Source organism: Bombyx mandarina, chromosome 04 (genome assembly GCF_030267445.1).
Source record: "Bombyx mandarina strain Sakado chromosome 04, ASM3026744v2".
Taxonomy (NCBI): Eukaryota; Metazoa; Arthropoda; class Insecta; order Lepidoptera; family Bombycidae; genus Bombyx; species Bombyx mandarina.
In genome coordinates, this window is record NC_143211.1 from 16,599,362 (window position 1) to 16,623,170 (window position 23,809).

General features: G+C 36.1%; 1 protein-coding gene and 1 non-coding gene across 2 annotated transcripts in view; both read right to left on the reverse strand.

Moving 5' to 3' along the window:
• Sox21b (SRY-box transcription factor sox21b) overlaps window positions 1–23,809 on the reverse strand; it is a 71,024-nt gene that overhangs the window by 39,268 nt on the left and 7,947 nt on the right. Inside the window, exon 2 of the mRNA XM_028180278.2 lies at window positions 14,927–15,183. Within this exon, the coding sequence (XP_028036079.1) occupies window positions 14,927–15,183 (257 nt within the window). The remainder of the gene's footprint in view (window positions 1–14,926; window positions 15,184–23,809) is intronic.
• TRNAE-UUC (transfer RNA glutamic acid (anticodon UUC)) lies at window positions 17,651–17,722 on the reverse strand. The gene has a single exon. It is a non-coding gene; the product is annotated as a tRNA-Glu (tRNA).

A 23,809-nucleotide genomic window follows, 5' to 3' on the forward strand; every position in this document is an offset into this window, starting at 1 on the left:
ATTAATATTCACTAAGTATTATTTGTTATTGGCATGTCTGTAATATGTTTTCAAACTGAGTCTTAGAAACTGTTTGACTTTAATTATTAAATAAATAATAGTTTACTATAGGGGGGGGTGCTTTTCAGGATATTATCAAAATAACCGTTCTACTCATATCTGTTCATATTTATAACTACTGATACCATGCACCCCACGCCTTTTATTATAATAAAATTATTTTTTCTTACACTATTTTTAATTAAAATTTATAAATTTTTTTTTCTATTTTTTAGTTGGATTTTCTATAAAAGCGTATTTTGTTAGTTTTTTTTAAACTATTATTTCTTTTTCATTTTTTAGTTGAATTTCAATTTTTTCAATTTTTATTTTTATATTTAATTGTCATCGGTCCTCAATAAGTATACCAAATTTCGAGTTAATCCGACGTTTTGAAGGGGGTCAAATACATGTTCAAAGATTCCGTTACATATTATCATACATACGTCTGAAGCTAATAAAAGCGTATTAAAAAAACTTGATTCAAGCGATGCGATAGTGTCTCTATTAATTTTTTTCTAAAGACACGCACTTGGGTAACAATTGCTTAAGAATGACTTCCAACATTATGGAACGATACGGATTTGCATTAGTAGTGGTGGTAGTGCTTACAAAGAACCGGCACGCGTAGTTAGCTACCTATCGCCGTCCTGGTTTGTTACTGGTGGTAGGACGTCTACCGCACGGGTAGGTACCACCACCCTGCCTATTTTTGCCGTGAAACAGTAATACGTTTCGGTTTGAAGGGCGGGGCAGCGGTTGTACTGTTATAAGTGAGACCTTATAACTCTTGTCTCAATGTGGGTGGCGGCTTTACGTTGTAGAAGTCTATGGGTTCCGGTGACCGCTTAACCCCAGGTGGGTCGTGTGCTCGTCCACCTATCTAAGCAATAAAAAGAAACATAAAAAAACCTGTATATTAACACTGCCTATTCACCACAGGGTAAAATAAAACATTAAATGGCACGGTACAGAATTGTTCTTGAAGATGTAAAAGATTAACTAATATTTACAAAAAAACAATATAACGAAGACGGGAAATTTAATTGCTTCAAATATTTGTGTTTCGGAACAAATAAAATATCAAAATAAACTTGTTGATCACTAAGACGATAGCGGAATAGTTTTAAATGATTTTTTTAATGAAAATTAGCGTAAAAACATTGCATGTAATCCTCCTTACTTCAAACTACATATAAGCATGTACCACACTAAGGGTATAGAAATTTCCAATTACCATACTAGGGCGTCGATTGTACAGTGTGAACTAAGCTCTAAGAACATTACGTATTCCCGCATCTTCGACTCTCAAAGTTCTGCGAGACATTGTCTGAACTAACAATACAGAACACTTATTATAATGCAAAACACTTATTATTGAACAGAGTATTTGTTATTACAATACATACGGCTTTTGTTCCATTCGTGTTTGCGATTTCATTTTGCGTTATTTATCTTGTTCTATCGTTGCGTAAATAAATGAAAAATGGATTAATTGTTGATTTTTAGATTAATTTATTATCTTAAATATAAAATTCTCATGTCACAATGTTAGTTATCATACTCCTCTGAAACGGTTTGACCGATTTTTATGAAATTTTATATGCATGTTCAGTAGGTCTAATAATGGCTACTATCTATTCTTCATACCTCTAAGTGATAAGGGTTGTCTACCCCTAATATTTATTTATTATTTTTTGACAATTTTTTTTGTTATAATGACGCATTATGTGGTTGAATGAGGTTTTGTTATTTTTATATTCCCTCATCGTTCACAGCGCTATATGGCTCTTTCACTCATTTACCACATCCTTACACACTTACAATATAGTTCGTTTTTTTTTTTCTACACTAGAAATTCCCTAGAAATCTTATATATGGCAAAACAACCGGGTCAGGTAGTGTTAATATAATAATTTGTATGCGTTTGAGTGAAATCGCGTAGGAAAATATTGCACGTTCCGATTTGCTGTTGTTCGTAATTTGGATGGACGTTTATCTTAAAAATGTCTTTGGTCCGGTTCAGATTGGAGTATTTGGTTAAATATACGCAGATTTTTTCTTTGATGACGTATAAACTAAAAAATAAGTAAGAAAATACTTTTATCTGAATATTGAGGTAATATAGAGGATTTTATTAGCATTGCACCATTATGTTTGAATCAATTTCATAAAGTGACAGAGCGATCCCTTATATAAACAATGTCAAGTAAAAATATAGATTTTTTTAGATGCGAGTAGTTTTAATTGTTACTTACTACATTAAGTCGTTGAATTAGGTATTAAGAAAGAAAATGAAAAAGTTTATTTATTTATTTATTTTTATTGCATTTATGGGTGAATGAGCTCACAGCCCACCTGGTGTTAAGTGGTTACCGGTTTCCATAAACATCTACAACGTAAATGCCGCCACCCACCTATAGATATGAGTTAAAATGTCTCACTTTTAACAATACAACCGCTGCCCCGTCCTTCAAACCGAAACGCATTACTGCTTCACGGCTGAAATAGGCAGGATGGTGGTACCTACCCGTGCGGACTCACAAGAGTTCCTACCACCAGTAATTACGCAAATTATAATTTTGTGGGTTTGATTTTTATTATGCGGTGTTATTCCTTCACCGTTGAAGTCAATCGTGAACATTTTTTGAGTACGTATTTCATTAGAAAAATTGGTACCCGCCTGAGATTCGAACACCGGTGCATCGTTCAACACGAATGCACCGGACGTCTTATCTGTTAGACCACGACGACATCTGACATGTGGCCAATCATGGATAGGTACTCATGAACATACTTTAAGTTCGATACTGATGATATTAAGAAAAATCTGCATTTCCGTGTTGGAGAGATTAATGTTAGCGCTAAGCAATGTTCTAAATCAGAGAAATTGAAAGGTTTTTCTTTACATTAAACATGAAAGCAGAGCGACAACTTATCTTCTAATGCCTTTTGATAGAAATACATTCGCATCCAATTTCGGTTCGCCCTAAGAACATTTCCTTTTAATTAACAATAACGTGCAACGATCGTGTACAAAGACGCGTCACGTGTCGCAAGTGTTGCCAGTGCACTATAATTATTTCCTACAGCGACTGTTCGTTACCGGGCGAACAATGACGCCGCTAGCAACACTGAACAACTCCCTTCCGGTTTTCAGTTATTGAATTAGGTATTAGAGAATTGTTTTAAGAGAAAAATGGTGACTTAATTAACGCGAACTTTAGCTGGTGAATTGTATTGAATGACTTTTGTTTTATTTTATTTTAAAATCTGTTTTAAATTGGCTCAATACATTTTCTGTTAGTATTAATTATACATATATTATCTATTTCGTACAAGACCACTTATAGTATAAATCGTTTAGTAATTCAATGTTCTGTTCTGACTGTGTGATATTTCCAATGTCAGTTATCAAAATAAAAAAAAAACACTCTAACAACATCCTAAACAATAAGTACCTACTAATTTCCGCTCACACAGATATATGATACCCCAGATAATACTGACGAAGATATACACGAAAGTGTACCTAACAGTTATGGAGGTTGTATCATTAAAAAGTTTTTGCAACCAATTTTATCGAGCTATCCTTACATTACTGCCACCTCGGATTACGAAGTCGTAGTACACACTGACATCAAACGCTACGTGAAACAACAATGCAATCACACTTCGCAGAAACAAAAAAAAGGATTTAATCCCTTAACATACATTGTCGTACACTGCAAAACAACGAATACACGAAAACAACAGTACAGTACAATACGGTACAGTGGAGTACAGTACACACACGTGAAATACAATGAAAACGTCACACAAAGGACGTTCTCTCAACGTTGTATTAAAGCGGGCATTGTGCCTGGAATCGGACGAAAATGTTCTTCATTACTTTGAAAGCTTGTGTGCCCTGCGACAATGCTCGAGGGGGGAGCCTCCACAAAGAAACCGCCCCACCCTTTCCCGTAAAATTGAAGAAACGTTATTTAGGTCATGATTTTATTAGACGTATTTTTTTTTCTTTTTCTTTTATTGTTTTTTAAGCTATTGCATAGATTTTATCGCGGACCTTGAGCGCGGCGACCGAATCATGAAATTCCGTAACGAAAAAAACGTTACACCCCTCACTCCGCCTACCATGTAGCTCGCGTTCAACACATTCACACGTTGCGTTTGTGTAGTGTTTGCGAATAAGCGCGTGGCGTGACGTCACACTGCATGCGCGTCATGAAATGTCTGCCCATCTCTCTCTCGGCGGTCTAGCTTATGAGTGTGAAGGGGACAGTTAAGATTTTGCTTTTATTAATGTTTAATATAGCGTGGTCTTGTTTTATTATTGTTTTAATATTAAATTATCATTATCTAATTGTAATTGTATAAGTTGATAAAAAGTGCTATGCAATAGCTTTACCGCGGCAGTTCCCGAGTGCCAAACGTTTGTATCTTTTAATGCTATCTAAATATGTTTGTCTCTGTGTAATTTTACGATGATAATGATTTCAAATGTTTTGTCATATCGAGGCGGGAAAGCCAGTTTGGTATAAGCGACATTACGTGTAATAACGCGACATTTATCTCTATATTAATACGTGAAGCAAAAACTTTGTACCCTTTTTACGAAAATTGCGCGGACGAAGGAGTATCAAATTTTCCACATTTATAGAGAATATAGAGAAGGAGTGCAAAATGCTAATATTTTTTAAAAATAATGCATAAAAGATACATTAAATCAATAAAGAAAACATTACACACACTGCTACGTATTTGACACACACACACACATATGTATATATACTCTTTGTTTATTGTCAAACTTTAGTTAATGCTTAAAGTCTGTGGTCAAATTGAAAATAGGATATTAATGTTTATCTTTAATATTATTTGTCTATAGTGTAGTCTTGGCGAAATCTGTGATTATAGAAGTATAATAAATAGTCTTTAAAAATGTAACCGCTATTATCGGACAATATAACTCCACGTTCCAGGGAATCCCTTAATCGCATTTCACACTCAAGATAACAAATTGAATTTCTATTTTTAACTGACATCTACTACGCAGTCCATTTTTAGAATTTCGAATAAAATGCGTAGAAGGAATATGTTGTATGTTTTATGTATACATAAAAGAGAATATATTAGAATTAATAACGTTAAAAACATTTGAAAAAATATACATAGTTCGTTCGTAGGTAGGTAAATTTAAATCCATGCATCGCGGTAAGCTTATTTCCTTTGTGTTAGTGAAGACTATTAGATTATTGACGGATACAAATTTTTCTAATGAAATACGTACTTAATAAATGAATAGCTTCGTGTAATATAAATCAAACCAGCAAAAATTATGATTTGTGTACCGTACTATTTCTGCCGCGAAGCAGTAATGCGTTTACGTTGTCAATATTAATTGTCTCAGGCAACCACTTAACACCAGCTGCCTAAGCCTTAAAAAAAGCTTCACGGCTTTATCGCTTAGCTAGAGAGCGCATGCGGATTACGAAAATCGTGTCTAAATGAGTATTATTATAACCGTCTTAGCGTAAAAAATTTAGTATCACGGTAAATATTATTTTCTCAATACAAAAATCTGCTAGGAAAATTATTTTATGAAAAAATTAACATCATAGCACAATAAGGAGACAAGTGTATTTTTGTTGGGGTAACCGAGCCGCCTGTTCATTCGAGATAACGCGTTCGAAACTAGACCGCGTGCGTGCTCACAGGAGCTAGCGGAAAAATAATCTATATATTATATACGTGAAGCAAAAACTTGGTACCCCTTTTTACGATAATTGTGGAAAATTGCGTGGACGGAGAAAAATGAAACTTCCCACACTTATAGAGCATATAGAGAAGGAGTGCAGAATACTAATTTTTTTTAACAAATTGTGTATCTATATATTAATACGTGAAGCAAAAACCTTGTACCCCTTTTTACGAAAATTGCGCGGACGGAGAATAAAGAAATTTCCCACACTTACTTATAGAGAATGAGTGCAGAATACTTTTTTTTTTACGCCACCACGAAATCTGTGGTCTTTGACAATAGAACCATAATAATGTTCAAACTTATAATTTCAATTAATTATAGTCGAATTTAGGCTACTGCGGGACTAGTAGTAAATAATACATTTGCTTCTCAAAACAACGATACAATTGTATTTGAACCATATAAACCTGTTTCTTGCTAAAATGTAATATCTTAAATCTTCTATATCGTTCCCTCACTGCTGAAAATCGCGACTATATGTCGTAGCCTCGCATTAAAACTATAATCTCAAAACTTACTAATTTTACAGGAGAGTGTTTTAAAGGTTTAAGTAACATGTGATATTTTTAATATTAATCATCTTTGCAACATTTATTTTTTTAATTTTTAACAGTTACATTATCTGTCTTTTAAAGTAATATAAAATTATGTATTAATTTTGTTACTAGTAGTCCAAAAAATAGGTAAACTAAAAAAAAAAAAACTAAAACTAAACTAGCTACGCTCTTTTGACAATATTTATGAGAAAAATACTGGTGATACCAAATGATTTCGCATATTAACTCAATTTTGAATGTTTCAGGAAATTTTACACTTTTAATGCGAAAAGACGATGTGGCGTTCTTCCACTGTGTTCGATCATGGATGGCATGGACCGCATGGTACATACTACCACCAAGTGCTTCTCTTACTAGATATTCTGACCATCAGCTGGTGTTCTGCCCACTGCGCGCTTCCCTCTATACGACTATATAAAATTTAATATAAGACAATTTATATTAACACGATCAAGTGTAGGTACTATTTTAAATTAATTATAAATTTTCATTTGTCTTCGAATTTACCGTATTAATAGTTTTTTTTGAACGAAGTTCCTTATGGGACGATGCGGAGGGGTACCCTAACCGGAAATAAACGTCCGTAACGTAAGATTTTTATTAGTAATGCACACAGTGTACGACTTAACTTTGTAATAACGTACAAAAGCTAACATATTTTTTTATCATTCATTGAACACGATCTTAGAGCGTTCGTTTGCGCAATACACTAACTCTTATGTAAACAACCGTGAATGAAGTGTACCACAATAAGTTCGCACGTTACCGAATGACCGTGGGTTGTTGCGAAACCTCCAGTTTTATTTTCTTTATACCTCGAATAGCACTTTAAATTAATATTTTTATAATATAATAAGGAACTTCGTTTCTATCCGGTGTCCCACGACACCACACATCTTTTTTTTTACTTATCTATTCTAGTATAGTATAGTAGTATACTAGATTCACCGAACTAGTAGGTGAGCTCATGGGGCTCTAACCAGAGGATGTTTCTAAGACTAGCCCTAGCAAGAATAGTGCTTCGCAGAATAATTTTCCACTGGATCTGAAGCGCGACCCACTGAGAACCCAACTGTATATATTATATATCTGTAAAAAAAAACATATTTGATTTGCGCCATTCGTAAACGTAATTGAAACTACTCTTACGGTCTAATGTCGCGTAAATTTCTACATTTTAAACCAAAATTAATACGCTAAATATAATGTCGCGGACGAAAGCGGCCTACAAATTTTTGCGCTTGCTACGAAATTCGTCTAAATTTTACGACTGTAATTTGATAGGTTTTAATATTTTTCATGGTCTGTGAGGCACACGCTCTCTGCCTTCGTAAATTTTAAAAGCTGTATAGTTCAGATAATATCTTCTATGAGTTTTATTTCATTTTGGAAGGCCGATAACCTTTGTAGTTCTCACAGTCAATACAATAAGACGTTTGTGAGTAAATGTGTTGAAATGGTCTTTTAGTGTTACTGTCTCAATAACCTTTCGTAAGCCCGTTAAACTATTTATGCAATACAGGAAAAATTTTAAAGAATATTTTAATTTTATTCCATTTTCGTAATATCTTAAATGTTGGCAACACAAACGACGAATAGCTTCTAAAAACAAAAAGTGAACTCGAATTTTTAAATTAAGAAGAGCCCTAAGTCATTGTAATCGACGCTCAACTATACCCCATTTAATAGATTCTCTATTCAAAGAGCGGGTATTTGTTGCCAGTACATTAAAAGAGAACTTTTTATGTTCGACCGTTGTTCTTTATCCGATTTTCCACGGTGTTACTATTGGGCATGCCTCCGCATTCTGCTTCTACGGCGTCCAATGGCATTTTCGAGACTTTAATTACTGCATCTAACGCAAAAAACGAGACAGTTTTTGAAACAAAAAATGTTCTACAGAACCACAAAAAAAAAAGAAACGTACATAGTTGGGAGCGAGGAAAATTGCTGTAAATTGGTATACAGGCAGAGTCGAGAGCATGTGTTGCTTTTGTTGTATGTAATGGATGAATGTTAGGTAATGGAAACTGTAGCGTAGCCAATGAGCTTGTAATTGACCGATAGTGACTTTGTAATGTTGCCATTAAAAAAGATCGTGGCATTTGTGAATATTCCATGTTGTACTGTGAGAATTGTAACAATAGTTTTTTTTGCTTAAGTTGCAAATACATATATAAGTTGTTTTTTTTCTTTAGTTTATTATGGTATATTTCAAGTAGTTAGTTTAATAAAGATGGCAGCCTAGTGAGGATGGCAAAATACGTTTTCTACGACACGTGATACCCAAAGAAAATAATACTAAATAAATTCAGATCAGATAAAAAGCGACAAACGATTTCGACTTTTTACTTTTTCCCTTGTATTCAGTATGCAATTATGATGCATTCCAAAGAAGTTTGAGGTTGCAGATAAAATCCACACCAATTTTTTATTTTTTTATTTTATTACCTTCAACAGTTTTATCTAGTCTGTAATTCGATTGCAGGGCAAATTCTGTTATAAATTCATTATTATTGAAAATCTCACCAGACGCGAGCCATCTAAGATTCAACTCTAGTCCCGATGTTTACGGTACACGCACGGTGCGTTCGACCGTCGAAGCCATCACGTCTACAACGAAAGGGCCCTGCGTTAATTAATATTAAACTGCGCACGCCCCCGACAGTTGGCCGGTGGAAATTATCGAGGGAAGTCTGTGCATCAGACTTTGATGAAAACAAACAAAGAACGACACACGGATACGTGGGATTGCCAGCAAAATGTACGTTTATATGATTTTTGAAACTTGAAATTATTGTAGAATTTTTTTTGTAAGTGATAGTAAGATTCGATGCCAGCTCAGTCATGCGTTTCGATTTAAGGCTAGGACAGACTTTATACTAGACTAGACTAGACTTTATATTTAGACTTCGTACTCATGTCGCAATTTCGGTGACGGCATGCGCGTTGCAATGTCTAAGTATTCCTATCACTATTTAAAACCAGATGAACCGTAAGGTGCTTTACCCATCAACGTAATACAAACTATATGAAAATGAAATAAAGTGCATGTGAAATGGTAGTGTAAGGTAGAGGGGGAAGAGGTCGACCGAAGAAGACATGGATGGAGTCATGTACATGGAGAATAACGTTTGATTTTTTAACATTTGATTTGATTTGAACGATATGAGAGAGAGAGGAGTGAGTGTTGAGATGACTATGTCAACATTTGTATGGGTATGAGTATATTAAGAAACGAGCTTTTGTGAGGCCTATAAGGTCTCATACGCAACTGTTAACATCTCAGATAGCATTACTAAAAATATTTTCATTTTTAAACTTGGATCTCTGTTTGCTCTTTGGAACTTGAAATAATTTTAATTTAATTTTATTGAAATAATTTTGCTCTGAAATGAACTTTTTCAATAGTTCCTGTGATGTTCACAAAACTAAATAAGCTCCTACAAATCAGACACAACGGAGACAAACAACTTGGAAAGTTGTCACCGAACAATAATACTACAAGTATCCGAAATATTTATAATAAACGTCCTTACTATCATCACAAAATTCTTTAGTTACCTTTTTTTATAAGCAAAATGAAGTATGTGTATTCTAGAATTCTTCGCCAATTAGAAACTTACTTAATAAAAACAGTTTTTTATGACATGACAAAACCTTTGCGTCTGTTAAGATGTAGACATTCTCAGACTCTCAATCTCAACATGCTAACGGAATGATTATCTGTGTGCTTAGTGCGAGTTTTTGAACGTTCTCGATAGCGTAAAAGTTAACAGAAATTTGTATCGGTCGGCACAGCGCCCCTAGATCCGGTGGTAGATTCTGCGAAGCACTGCTCTTGCTAGGGCCAGTGTTAGCAACACTCCCGGTTTGAGCCCCGTGCGCTAACCTACACGTCAAGGAGAAGATAAAATAGCCTCTCAAGGCTATCAGCATAGGTAGGAAAAAAACAATTTGCTCACCAATCTTCCCGACCGTGTGTCCGCACTAGCGCCACTAAAAAGTCTCTGCGGATCGCATTGTGAGCGCACCTTTGTTGCGCTCATCGACAATTCGATTGATTTCGTAAACAAAACGCGTTTTGTGCAACGATTTATTATTGGCGTTTCGTGTACAATGCGTAGGTAGGTATTATATTCAGTTGGCAGGTTCGGGACAGATGTTTGTTTTACTATATGAAAATAGTACGACTCACTCCACTCTAGGAGTAAATTATAGAGTCCTGTATTACGTTTAATTATTTTGAGTTATGAAGAAAACAAAATGTAATTTTTTGCGGTGTAAACTAGGATTTATGCTTGTATGTTAACAACCTGACAGCTGTTTTCTACTTACCCGATCCCCTAGGTACCATAACTTGAAATTGATTGGCGTAACTATGAAACTGACTAGCTTCACAACAAAAGCTTTAAATATCCAGACCCATATTATTATTTTTTGGATCTAAATTATATTATCTTAATCACCTAGGTTTATAGTGTCTTCAAGAACTGAAGTATATTTTACAGCCTAAAGTATGGCATTCGCAAACTTTCCGAGGAGTTTCCATGCCCAACCAGGGATTTTGGGGTATCCACACCTACCTAAATCGACTCTGGCCTATTTTGAGTAATACTGGTACTAAAATCACACTTGTCTGCCTAAAGACGCTTGCTTATACACACACGTCACAACTCTAATTAATGATTTAAAAAAGTGTCTTTTATAATTTATTTTCATTGCTTAGTTGGGTGGGCAAGCTCACGGCCCATTTGGTGTTAAGTTTTTACAAGAACCCATTGACATGAACAAAGTAAATGCCAATATCCGCTTTGAGACATGAGTTCTAAGTGGCAATTTTACAGTAAAACGGCTCCTCTGCCCTTCAAACCGAAACGCATTACTGCTTCACGGCAGAAACCGGTGGGGTGGTGATACCTACCCGTGCGGACTTACAAGACGTCCTACAGCCAGTTATATTAATAATCCCAATGTGTTATATTATGTTCAAGAAGGATTGCATTAGAATTTTAAGCGCATATAGCAACTTAATTTAATGGTAGGCAGCGGCTTGACTCCGCCCCTGGCATTGCTGACTTCCATGGGCGACGGCAACCACTCACCATCACGTGGGTCGTATGCTCGTCTGCCTACAAGGGCAACAAACATTTTTAAAATATTAACATTGTATTTCAGTAACACAAAAAATTTAATGAAAGTATAATGTTGACAATGAAAATTTTTTTAGGGGGAGTTTCAGGCAAACGCGTCCCAGAAGACAGTGCATGAATAAAACATGAACAGTTTGCACAGGACAAAAGCGTTGCTAGAGCTTGGGAAGCGCGCGCATAGGGACAACAGAAAAATATGTTGACTGAACATCGAAAGAAAGCTCTGTGTTTGTTTAAGACAAATCAGTGACAAATAACAAAATTAATTAAAACGGGTGTTATGCTTTGCACCATATTACGATTAGCTTTTTACTGGTGGTAGGACATCTTGTGAATCCGCGCGGGTGATACGACCACCCTGCCTGTTTCTGCCGTGAAGCAGTAGTGCGTTTCGGTTTGAAGGGGGGGGCAGCCGTTGTAACTATACTTGAGACCTTAGAACTTATATCTCAAGGTGGGTGGCGCATTTACGTTATGGATGTCTATGGGCTCCTAACTAAAAACTTAGTAATGTAAATATTGTTTTCAAAGTTTAAAGCAAAACTGTCCACTTAGTTCTAAAGTTCTGGTGTTATTTTTTATATAACACGAATTTCTTGATATCTTCGTTTAGCTGCTTTTCTTTGCTTCGAAGTTTCAAATATAACTGACATATAATAATAATAATATATTTTTCCCTGTTTTCAAGTATTCCTCAATACAAGGTCCTCAATACAATTCAAGGTCCTAATGGTATAAAAATTCTTAATATGCAACTAAATTATTAAACTTTAAACAAGTACCGCTAAAGAAATTTGTTTACTTGTGATAAAAAAAATTAATAACATTTTATATAAGTTTTGAAACTGCTACACCTATTGCTAATACTTTTTTTAGTTAGTTTAACATTAATAAAACAACAGAATCTGTATGTAAATACTATCTACATGTCTAGAAAAATGCTAACGAACATAGAAACAAAAAAAAGTCGCTGTAACAAAATTAAAAACATTTTCAGTAGCTACAGACACAGGCGCTTCGTACAGTACAAAAAAAAAAGTCTTGTTTCACTGCGCCGTCACCGCCAGAATTGCGATTGGGTTTTTTTTTCAAACTCACTCTTACTCTGAACCCCCTTTGGGTGCATTTTCGAATAAAGGTTTTTGCTTACATTCGGTCGTTTAATTATTTCGGTGGCGGCCACCCGTCGCGTCACAGTACTTTGATTGCTCATTATTTTGTACGGGTTTTGTATTCTTCAGAACTGTTATCGATCTCGTCTCGAGTTGTATGACGTGGATCATTTTTTGTCACTGGTTTTTTTTAGTAAATAGTGAGTCGGTCACGCTACGTTATAGCTTTACTGAAGTATATCTTACTGGTGGCAGGACCTCTTGTGTGTTCGCGCGGGTGGGTACCACCACCCTGCCTGTTTCTGCCGTGAAGCAGTAATGCGTTTCGGTTTGAAGGATGGGGCAGCCGTTGTAACTATACTGAGACCCTAGAATTCATGTCACAAGGTGTGTGACGGCATTTACGTTATAGATGTTTTTTTTTTTATTGCCTTTGTAGGCAGACGAGCGTACGGCCCACCTGATGGTAAGTGGTTACCGTCGCCCATAGACTTCAGCAACGCCAGGAGCAGAGCCAAGCCGCTGCCTACTGCATAATACTCTCCACAAGCCTCGTTTGAAGAAGGACATGTCATAGCGCTCGGGATAGCCGGAATAGGCTCCGGTAACCGGTCAACACCAGGTGGGCTTGTCCACCATCTATGCAATAAAAATAAAAATAAATGAGGTATGTTGTACATAAACTTGTCGTAGGTATGCTTATAACACAGAAGAAAATCGTTGTTAACTACATAATGTGCTTACCTTAAATTTTAGCCTACCAATTCATTCTCACAGAAATTAACGAAAACAATTCTATATACCGATACACCGATAATACGAATGAAACAAAAGAAAAATACCCCGTCAACATCTGAATAAGACAAAGTTAGCTTGAAATTAATAAATAATAATAATAATAATTAACTACATTAATATTCCAATTGGCGTTATTGAATACATGTTTTCACGTATCGATAGTTAATTACACTTAAACAAACACGCGCTGTATATTTTTCACAATAGGTGACGTCACTCACACTGAACAATCCAATGTACAATGTTTAACATTCGTCATACAAACCGAGTTTATTCTTTACATTGGCATAAGACTTGGATACATGAGATTTAATAATTCACTGTGAACACAAATGTGTGTAGACAGAAAAATATATATTTCTTTAATTTGTTTAATTAATACGATACTGTGGTTTCTTCATATTGTACTGACAAGTAGTTTCAGTAATAAGCCTTTTTGAAGTAAAAACTTATCTAACAATATTGTGATTTGAAGTCGATGAAACGAAAAAGCGACAGTAAAAAGAGACAGACACATAAATTCGTAAGATTTCACGTCATAGAAAATGAGAAAGGCAGCATTGTACAGTATTTCTTATATTCGTGGTTCTCTTTGTGCTCTGATTCTTACCTTATATTTGTACTTAATACATTCTGAATGGATCTATATAATATATACGAATAAAATTTAAAATAATTATAAAACCTTGTATCACTATGATCATTACTAAAACCTACAATTATCTTCTACCACGAGTGAATTGCACAAATGTTTTTTAATAATTTATTTGAAAAAACATTTTTTTTTTGTTTGTTTTATATTTGAACTGTCGGCTGAGGCATTTCGATACAAGGTCCGACGTAATTATCTCTAATTACAGTTTACGAAAATCAGCATTGTGCCAGCACGCTAGGGTTGCTTTGCTTTGAAATGCCTCATTGGTAAAACTCAGATTGTATGTGACACAAAAGGACACAATAGGGATGTGACTAATGCGATGATAATTCTAAAAGTCTGCAAGTAGAATAAACAGTGCAAGCAAATAGCGTCTTGTTACAATACCGTAGAGGAAATCTTAGCTAGTTCAAAATTTATGTTGCGATCGTCCAAACACGTGAATAAAATTATAGAAAATTCATAGTTTCATTATAGATTAGAAACCAAAAAACGTGTTCAAATAAAACCAATGAAGCCTTCATGAAAATTAAATGTTTTTACGTAAACATAATTTGCTAGATGCTAATTTTCCTATGTGTACAAGTAGAATTATTAGGCGCGACAAAACTAAAGGTAAACAAAATCTGTGTCGTCACTATATGTACGTGTGTGTGGGTATAGTAAATTTGTCTATACGTCTACAATTCTCTAAAATTGAATATTTTATATACTTCGGAAAGTTGATAAAAGAAAAATCAATTTAAAAAATAACAATATTTAAGCAGTTACAATAAATTTGTACAAGTGCTTACTATAATCACTGATTAAATATTGAAGCCTATGAATCTGAAAAGAAAACTTACCTAATCTCTTTGATATTTCTGAATTGTGCATCTTGGGATTGTCCTGAGCTATTTTCCGCCTCTGCAACCGAGACCAAACCATGAAGGCGTTCATTGGTCGTTTTATGTGTTCCTCCTGGGATTTCTTCTGCTGCGGCTGCCCGTTCATGGATAGCGAGCCCATGGTGCCTATGGCGCCCATCGCTGACATGTGACTCATGGGAAAGTGTCCCATCGAGCTCCCGAAGCCGGCCCGGTCGCACATCGCGCCAGCGGCACTGTGGAATACAACTATAATTAAATAAATTTGCTTTTAGTAAGTATTTGAGTATCCTGACCTAAGAAACCCAAGCCTCCAGTCCGTTATGGTTATACTCGGGCATACGAAGATATGATGTATATAACGATACATGACATTTTCAGATAATGAAAATGTTATTTTTGTCATGCATTTGTCATGTCGAGTGAATAATAATAAATAAATAAATAATAATAAATATTTACTAACAATCACACCACGTTAACTGGTCCCGTGATAAGTTCGTAAAGAACTTGTGTTACAGGTACCAGATAACGGAAATAAATGTAATATTTTTATTATACACATACATATATTTAAGATACATCCATAACCCTGGAAAAGACATTTATATTTATCATACAAATACCTTCCCTTGGCGGGATTCGAACCCGCGACCCCCTTGTGTAGTGACCATGTCACTTACCACTACACCAGACGGCCGTTTAATGTGAATGTCAAGTAATTCTTTTGTTGACACCGGTCGCCCGCGGTGGTCATTAACAAACCTATTGGCCTAATTCACTAGTTTATTACTGCAAGCCCCGAAACGTCTGCATGGTTAAAATTGTAAAAATTAAACAGTATAGTTTTATGCTTAGATGGGTGGACGAGCTGACAGTCCACCTGGTGTTAAGTGGTTACTGGAGCACGTAGACATCCACAACGAAAATGCGCCATCCACCTTGAGATATAAGTTCTAAGGTCTCAAGTATAGTTACAACGGCTGCCCCACCCTTCAAGCCGAAACGCATTACTGCTTCACGGCAGAAATAGGCAGGGTGGTGGTACCCATCCACCCGCGCGGATTCACAAGAGGTCCTACCACCAGTAATTACGCAAATTATAATTTTGCGAGTTTCATTTTTATTACACGATGTTATTCCTTCACCGTGGAAATCAATCGTGAACGTTTGAACTCCGCTTACAGATCATGGGAATAGTAAAAAATTCATAGTAGGTATAGTCTACATATTACAACGTTTCCTGAAGTTCAACGCCCACTGAATACTTCTGTGCTGACAAGTTCACGAATCAACGACCACATGTGACAACCCGACCTCCCGATGCTCCGACATATATTTAGATATATAGTTGTATTGTATATGGGCGGGTGAATTGGATCGCATTGATTCTTTTCTGCAGAAATAGGCAATATAATGACCACAAGAAAATGTTTTGTTGAGACTATGTTTATTCCACTGAAAATCGATAGGTGATTGAACGGTGTAAGCCGCTGAAATTCTCTTCGCCTCTACGTTCGTCTATATTGAACTCTATAGTCTTGATCAGAACGCGCTACTCTATCGGAATCATGAGGGAGCTTATTATAACTAAAGTGTTATGAATCCGTTTAATAATAGTGCTTATAGTTTGTTTTAGTATTCGGAAATCCATCATGGGAATACATTTCAAAACATACATAGCTGTTTTTCTCGTAAAGTTAGAGGCTTATAAGAATAGTTAGGTGTAAACGCTTTATCATTAAGCTCTACACGCTTCAATGATGATAGAACCTTCTCCTAGAACCTAGAACCTAGAAGATTCTCGCCGGATCGTCTCACTGAGTCACGATTCCGATCTGGTGGTAGATTCTACGAAGCACTGCTCTTGCTAGGGCTAGAGTTGGCAAATTCTCTCAACTTGAACCCATGAGCTCGTTGCTAACCGCCTGGGCATAGCTGGAATAGCCTCTTAGGCTACCAACGAATAGGTAAGGAAAAAAGTCAGTGAAAAAATAAGAAAACAATTTAAGCATTCAAATATTTAATACTTTTTAAATTGGTTATTAAATTGAAAGCGCTCCCGCATCGTGTGCCAAGGTGTCTTCTTCGGTCACCTACGCCTGAGCCCCCCAATATCTAATCCCTACGTAACAACGAACCGAACACGTGTACAATGTGACTTTTAATATGCGCCCGACAATTATAGCGTTCGTCAAAGTGGAAAATATTAATATTGTGAAGCGCTAGGGGAGATTGATAAATTGGCGGATTATGACGCAGAGAGATGTATTCTGAAGAGGCGCTTTTACTAAACTTTTTTTTTTTTTCACTCGTGAAATGATAAGAGTGAACGTCAAGTGATTGCGTCTTGTATTTTACGCGATTGTAAATTTGTTTTTAGTTGTTGATAAATAATTATAGAAAATTCGTTTTTTACAAAATTTGATTAGATTAATTTAATGTGGATTACTTAATGAACAATTTTGTTTTAACTAAGTAAGAAATACATGCACGGTTGTGGTTTAGAACTGTATAGATGGTGGCATTACTTTGACAAATCCCCTAGGGAGATAAAATTGATGTATGAAAGTTACAGCTACACTTTCATTCAAAAGGTATGTTTGTTTTGTGATATATTTGTGCAGACATAATCGTTGATTTAAAGGTAAGTTAAAGAATCTAGAGAGATAATAATATTGAATATAAAAATACCAAAAAGGTTTCCCGTACCGGGAATCGAACCCGAGCCTCCTGGGTGAAAGCCAGGTATCCTAGCCACTAGACCATACGGGATATGAAATGGCAACTGAAATTTTAAATTAAGTTCGTACGTTATCAATTTGTCTTGAAATTTAATTTTTTATTCTATCTAATCTCCATATTTTTTTTAATAATGGACTACTGATGACTAGTTGAGTAATAAAGACGAGACAGCGTAACAAAAAGACAAACTCACTTTCGTATTTATAATAAATGAGTTGTACAACCAGAGATCATCTATGATCTGTGAGTACAACGCACCCTTTAAGCCCGAACGCTATTGTTTTGAGGCAAAAAGCACACCGACGGCCCCGCCACCGGTACCTAAATGAACGAGTGTCCTTAGTGCGAGATTTTTAACGTATTCGATAGCGAAAAAGTTAACTCAAATTTGTAGTTGGAACGTTTTCCTACGTTTGCTGTTAGGGGCGTTGTTCCATCATCATAGTCGGTTGCTCTTGGCAGAGCAGTCGTGGTCATGTGGAATCCATGTTTATTAAAGCCTTGACAGATGTTCTCCATAGTTCACGAACTGAGGCTTGGCGCACGCATTCCGTAAGTGCAGTTTTTTTTTGGTAAAGTCTTTCACTTGATCAATCCAGCACATGGGGTTTCGTCCATGAGATCTTCCACCATTAGCCCTAGCACTGTTCCAACTGCATACAAATTTGAGTTAACTTTCACGCCATCGAGAACGTTAAAACACTCGCACTAAGCACACAGGTGTTAACTACACTGTCTTAATCACTCAGTGTTAATTAATTTAAAACTAAACATACATTCGTTAACAATTAAAAGCTAACACTATTACATAATGTAATGTAATATGTTGATGCAAAGGTTACAGGGATACCAGGGTAGAGCTACCTCGCCTTTTTGATCTTTTTAACTAATAAACGTAAATTTAATGTTATATTGATCCTGCGCGGACAGGTAGCACGACTCTGCCCATCTCAAAGCAAACCTGCGGTAAGTTTTGTAGGGCGGACATCTGTTAAGCTATATGCAGTTAAGACAGACGTAGTATCTAAAGGTGGATGGTGGAATCCACGCTATAAAACATATAGATTCGAGTAGCCACTTAGTCTTAACGACACCAGATGTACAAGTAGTAAAACTACTGATCATATTTTGATATAACTTCACAATGTTATAGCTCTTACGCCAAAATAGCGTATAGGTTATAACGTTACGTACGATGAAGTACAGAAAGATGAACGAAGGATAGATGGCGCGAGTGTATTCCCAAGAAATTTGTGTTTCTCGTGCAGTTAAGTGATAGACAGAGCGAATTGTGATTGGGCCAATACCACCAATACCTGTACCAATCTTTTGAAGATATTTGAACCCTTCCACGGTTTATTGGTTAACGACAGTCAATATTTACGAGTATACTGTGTGATTCGAGTTAGCCAGAAATAAAATGCCTAATGTACACGAGCGATGCGATTATGCCGCGATTTAAATTCACATGCAGTAATTAATTTTACTAACGTAATAAGTAATTTTTGTGTTCACGAAAAACGTCTGCTGTATATAAATAATATTATTTCATATTAGGTGATATCAGCTAATACAAAAGAGATTATAATATGGGTAATTAAAGTGTTTATTGAAAAAAAAAAGGAAAGAGATATTTTATCGTGACAATAAAGTTATATAGACTTCAAAAAGGGCGAACATTCCTCAAACGGATTTATTGAATTTGCTACTTTAAATACGTGAAAATAGCTGTTATTTTCATACAAAAATAAGTTAGGTATACTTACATTGCGAAAGAAAACAAAATTACATTGGCTTCATTATTTCAATTATAACTTTACCAGCGGAAACTTTGAGTCCTTAAATAAAATAAATAAACATTTGTTAATCGAAAAACGTACATTTCATATTTAACTAACAATGACAAGCGTGAGCCAAACTACACTACAAGCTACGTGTCAAGTTATTACTAACATCAATCCAGTTTTGTTTAATTATGGGGAAGTGCCCCGTATGTAGATTCTATCTAACAATATACAGTTGTACGTAACATGAATTTATTATAGTATTCTCTTCGATATTTGCGACATAATTAAAGCTACTTTTACGGCTATATTTATGAGTGCATATATTAAACATGGTAGCTAACGAAATGCTTAAATGTAGACTAATAACACCTTATTCGTTCAGGGCCATGAAATCTGACAATGTAAGACGCAGATATGAATGTATTTTTATGATAGGACTGAAAAAAAAAATTGGTTTTCGGATGCGAACAGACTAGAATATCGGCAAAAACTAGGAATGTGTATGTATTTTTTAATTGGCCCACATGTAGGTAATAAGTGAATTAACGATATTCATAATTAACAATATGTGTGAATACCGCCATTTATTTGAAGACATGGGGTCAAAATTTTATATAACCCATTTTTTTATTTTTTTTATTCCTACCTAAGCTAATGGTCTGGAGAGACCATTTCAGCATAACCTTAACAAATAGATGAGCTCACGGGGTTCAAACCTGACGTCGTTGCTAATACTAACCCTAGCAAGAGCAGTGGTTCGCAGAATCTACCACCGGATCGGAAACGCGATTCACTGAGAAGATCCAGCGAGAAACTGAGTGGGCTGTGTCTGTGGGTTAATTTACTCGCCGAACCCTTCGTGGCAAGCGATGGGTTTGACAAGAACGATAGCCGAATAACCCATGATAACCTTATAAAATAGCTAGCAAATTTTTTGTATAAAATTTATTAATAAGATAACATAGGTATCCTAGTTCGTCACAAATAACTAACAATAAAACAGTCCTTTTTGAACCGTGTTCAGTAGTCAACAGCAAGTTGGATGTGCATTTGTATCCCTGGCATTAACTGACGTACCTACACTCAGCACTCACCATCAGGCGAGCAGTACGATCGTCTACCTTCAAAGTAGACAAAGCATTTTCGAGAGCAATACAAAAACCGGTGGCAACGCAAAGGCACTAAGTGACAAACTCTGATTGTTTGTGGCACAAGAAAAAGGGCCGCGTAACCAACGGATTCTTTGTAACTATTTGACGGTAGCTCGTGAATTCATGTCCAAATATTGGCCCACATTCCACATTACTGTTCAAATGTTTGAAATTTAACCTTTCCCGTAGTCGTTTTGGATTTAGGTGTTAGTTGAAATCGCTACGTTATGACGCCAATTGTATTTTACCTCGAGCTATTAATTGGCATTTTTTCATTGGACAAACCATTTAAAATTATGTTTGGACGATAAAAATACTATGTATTCGGGTAAAATCCGGTTAAAGGGTATGTATCCCGTCGTTTGGCAGTATAGTCTACTTCACGATCATTCTTATTTATAATAAGATATAGATAATAAATAAGTTAAATATTATAAAGAGGAAAGATTTGTTTGTTTGTTTGTTTCGAATAGGCTCCGAAACTACTGGACCGATTTGAAATTTTATTTTTCCATTAGAAGCCGACATTGTCCCTGATGAACATAGGCTACTTTTTTTAATTTTTATTTTATTTTTATTTTTTGGTTTCATATGTGTTTTAATGTTTCCGAAGCGAAGCGAGGGCGGGTCGCTAGTAAATAAGAAACTGGGAAAAAATCACGCACGGTCATCCGACCCCAAATTAGGACTTCCTTTTTTTTTTATTTATTGCTTAGATGGGTGGACAAGCTCACAGCCCACCTGGTGCTAAGTGGTTACTGGAGCCCATAGACATCTACAATGTAAATGCGCCACCCACCTTGAGATATAAGTTCTAAGGTCTCAGTATAGTTACAACGGCTACCCCACCCTTCAAACCGAAACGCATTACTGCTTCACGGCAGAAATAGGCGGGGTGGTGGTACCTACCCATGCGGACTCACAAGAGGTCCTACCACCAGTCAAAATGCCCTCTGTTACGGTTACAAGAGACTGACATATATACTTATATACGCTAAAATATATACATATGTGTATAGATAATGAGCACCCAAACAAAGAGCAAACAAACCTGTTCATCAAACGAATGTTTGCCACGAAACTAGAAATATTGAAAACCTCGGAAACACAAAAATGGCAAACGTAAGATTAAATCGAAAATTTAAAGTGATATTTTCCAAAGAAATTATAAAAGCGCTTATTTTCGCTCTTTGTGATTTCTTGAAACTGAAACTGCGTCGATCTTAAGTCACGGATCGTTGACCAAGCATTCCTCGAGTCGCACTTACATTACACACTGCAAACTACTTAGAGGCCGTAAAGCGACCATCACAATCTGCGGCGCACTTTGTCTAAGCAATTAGCAGGTACACGAACGCGTTATTCAACTACAAAAATCACTCTGAGATCGTATTTCTTGAGACGTTTTCAGGTTCCGTCACTAATGTCAGCACAAGATTTCAAATTAACGTCGTAACGTGGGCAGACAGCCAACGAGGTGGACCGATGACCTGGTCAAAGTAGTTGGTAGAGACTGGATGAGAAAGGCAAGAGACCGAAGAGAATGGGGTGCATTCGAAGAGACCTACACTCAGCATTGGGTGGACACGAGTTGAAGAAGAAGAAGAAGTAAAGGATATTTGATTTGTTTAATCAAATTTTAGCCTAGATTGGCAAGGGATTCAGCTAAAACTCTGCATACCTCACTAACGAATTTCAACAAGGGATAGAATTAGGATATAAATCAATGCTCAATCAATCAATCAAGCTTTTCGTAATCAAATGAGAATAGATCACTTCATCCGGATCTTCTCAGCGATTCCGATCCGGTTATGGATTCAGCGAAGCACTGCTCTTGCTGGGACTAGTTTTAGCAAATTCTCTCAGGTTGAGTCCTGGAGCTCATCTACCCGTCAGTGAGGAGCTGGAATAGCCCCTTAGGCTACTAGCCAATAAGTAGGGAAAAAAATCACTTCAAGCGTAAGATAACGATGTCGTAGATGGAAACCAGTTTCGCATGTCCTTATCATTTGATTAAAAGCAAGGCAGATTTTGTCATTAAAATGCGAAAAATATTCAATTTCACTTACACTCCAATAAGACAGTTCACACAGACAGTCTACAATATTCCAATACGACAAATTGGGTTTTTCTCCAACAAGATTTTCAAGGCATCGATCCCCATTGTCTCAGCAACGTAACAGTGAAATCGTCGGCTGTAAGCGAGTGCTAATGGACAACGCAAGCTGCATGATCGATTGTTTGTACTGCGGCCAGAACAGAGAAACTTTGAAACGGCGACTACAAAGTGCTCGCGCTGTACAAATTTACATGACCACTGTCGCAAACTTGTCTCAGAATCTTCGTTTTAAACAACGACAGGATTTGTTTTTGAAGTTGTGCGAATATTTTCACTCGGGTTACTGCTACGATCGGTTCTATGAGATAACGAACATCTGTGTCGGCTGAAGCAGTTCAACCCTGAAGCTAATTAACTTAGAAATAGAAGTACCCTACAAGAAGATTATTGTAAATGAGTAATCTTCAGCATTTGCTGTGAATTGCATCTAATCTCGCCGTGACAGAAGTGTTAAAATAATTTCTATGTTTGTTACTAAAACTACTAATCCCAGTCAATATTAGTACCTACCACACCTATCCCTGTCACTATCATCTGCTAGTGATTGCTAGCTCGTTTCTGCTTTATGAAACCATATTATATCCATATTCCGTCCTCAATTTTACACTAGCTGGATGACATAATCTTCTTCAAATCTTGTAACTATACTGAGACCTTAGAACTTATCTCAAGATGGGTTGCGCATTTACGTTGTAGATGTCTATGGGCTCCTGTAACCACTTAACACCAGGTGGGCTGTGAGCTAGACCACCCATCTAAGCAATAAATAAAAATATGTTACAAGAATCTTTAGAGGTAACCAGCCAAATCTTGGTTCTGTCTAAACGCAAAAACCATTACAGATATTTGAAATTAGCTAATGGATAATTAATTTTTCGAATCATTTCGAATTTTCAGAGGCCGGGTCCCTAGCTAGTAAAGCCTGTTGCAATTTTGACATAGGCAACCCATTTATAATTTAATTTAAAGATTTGTAGTCTCTATACTTTTTTTTTCCTACCTAAGCTGATAGCCTTGAGAAGCTATGTCAGCGTAACCGGGCGAGTAGGTGAGCTCACGG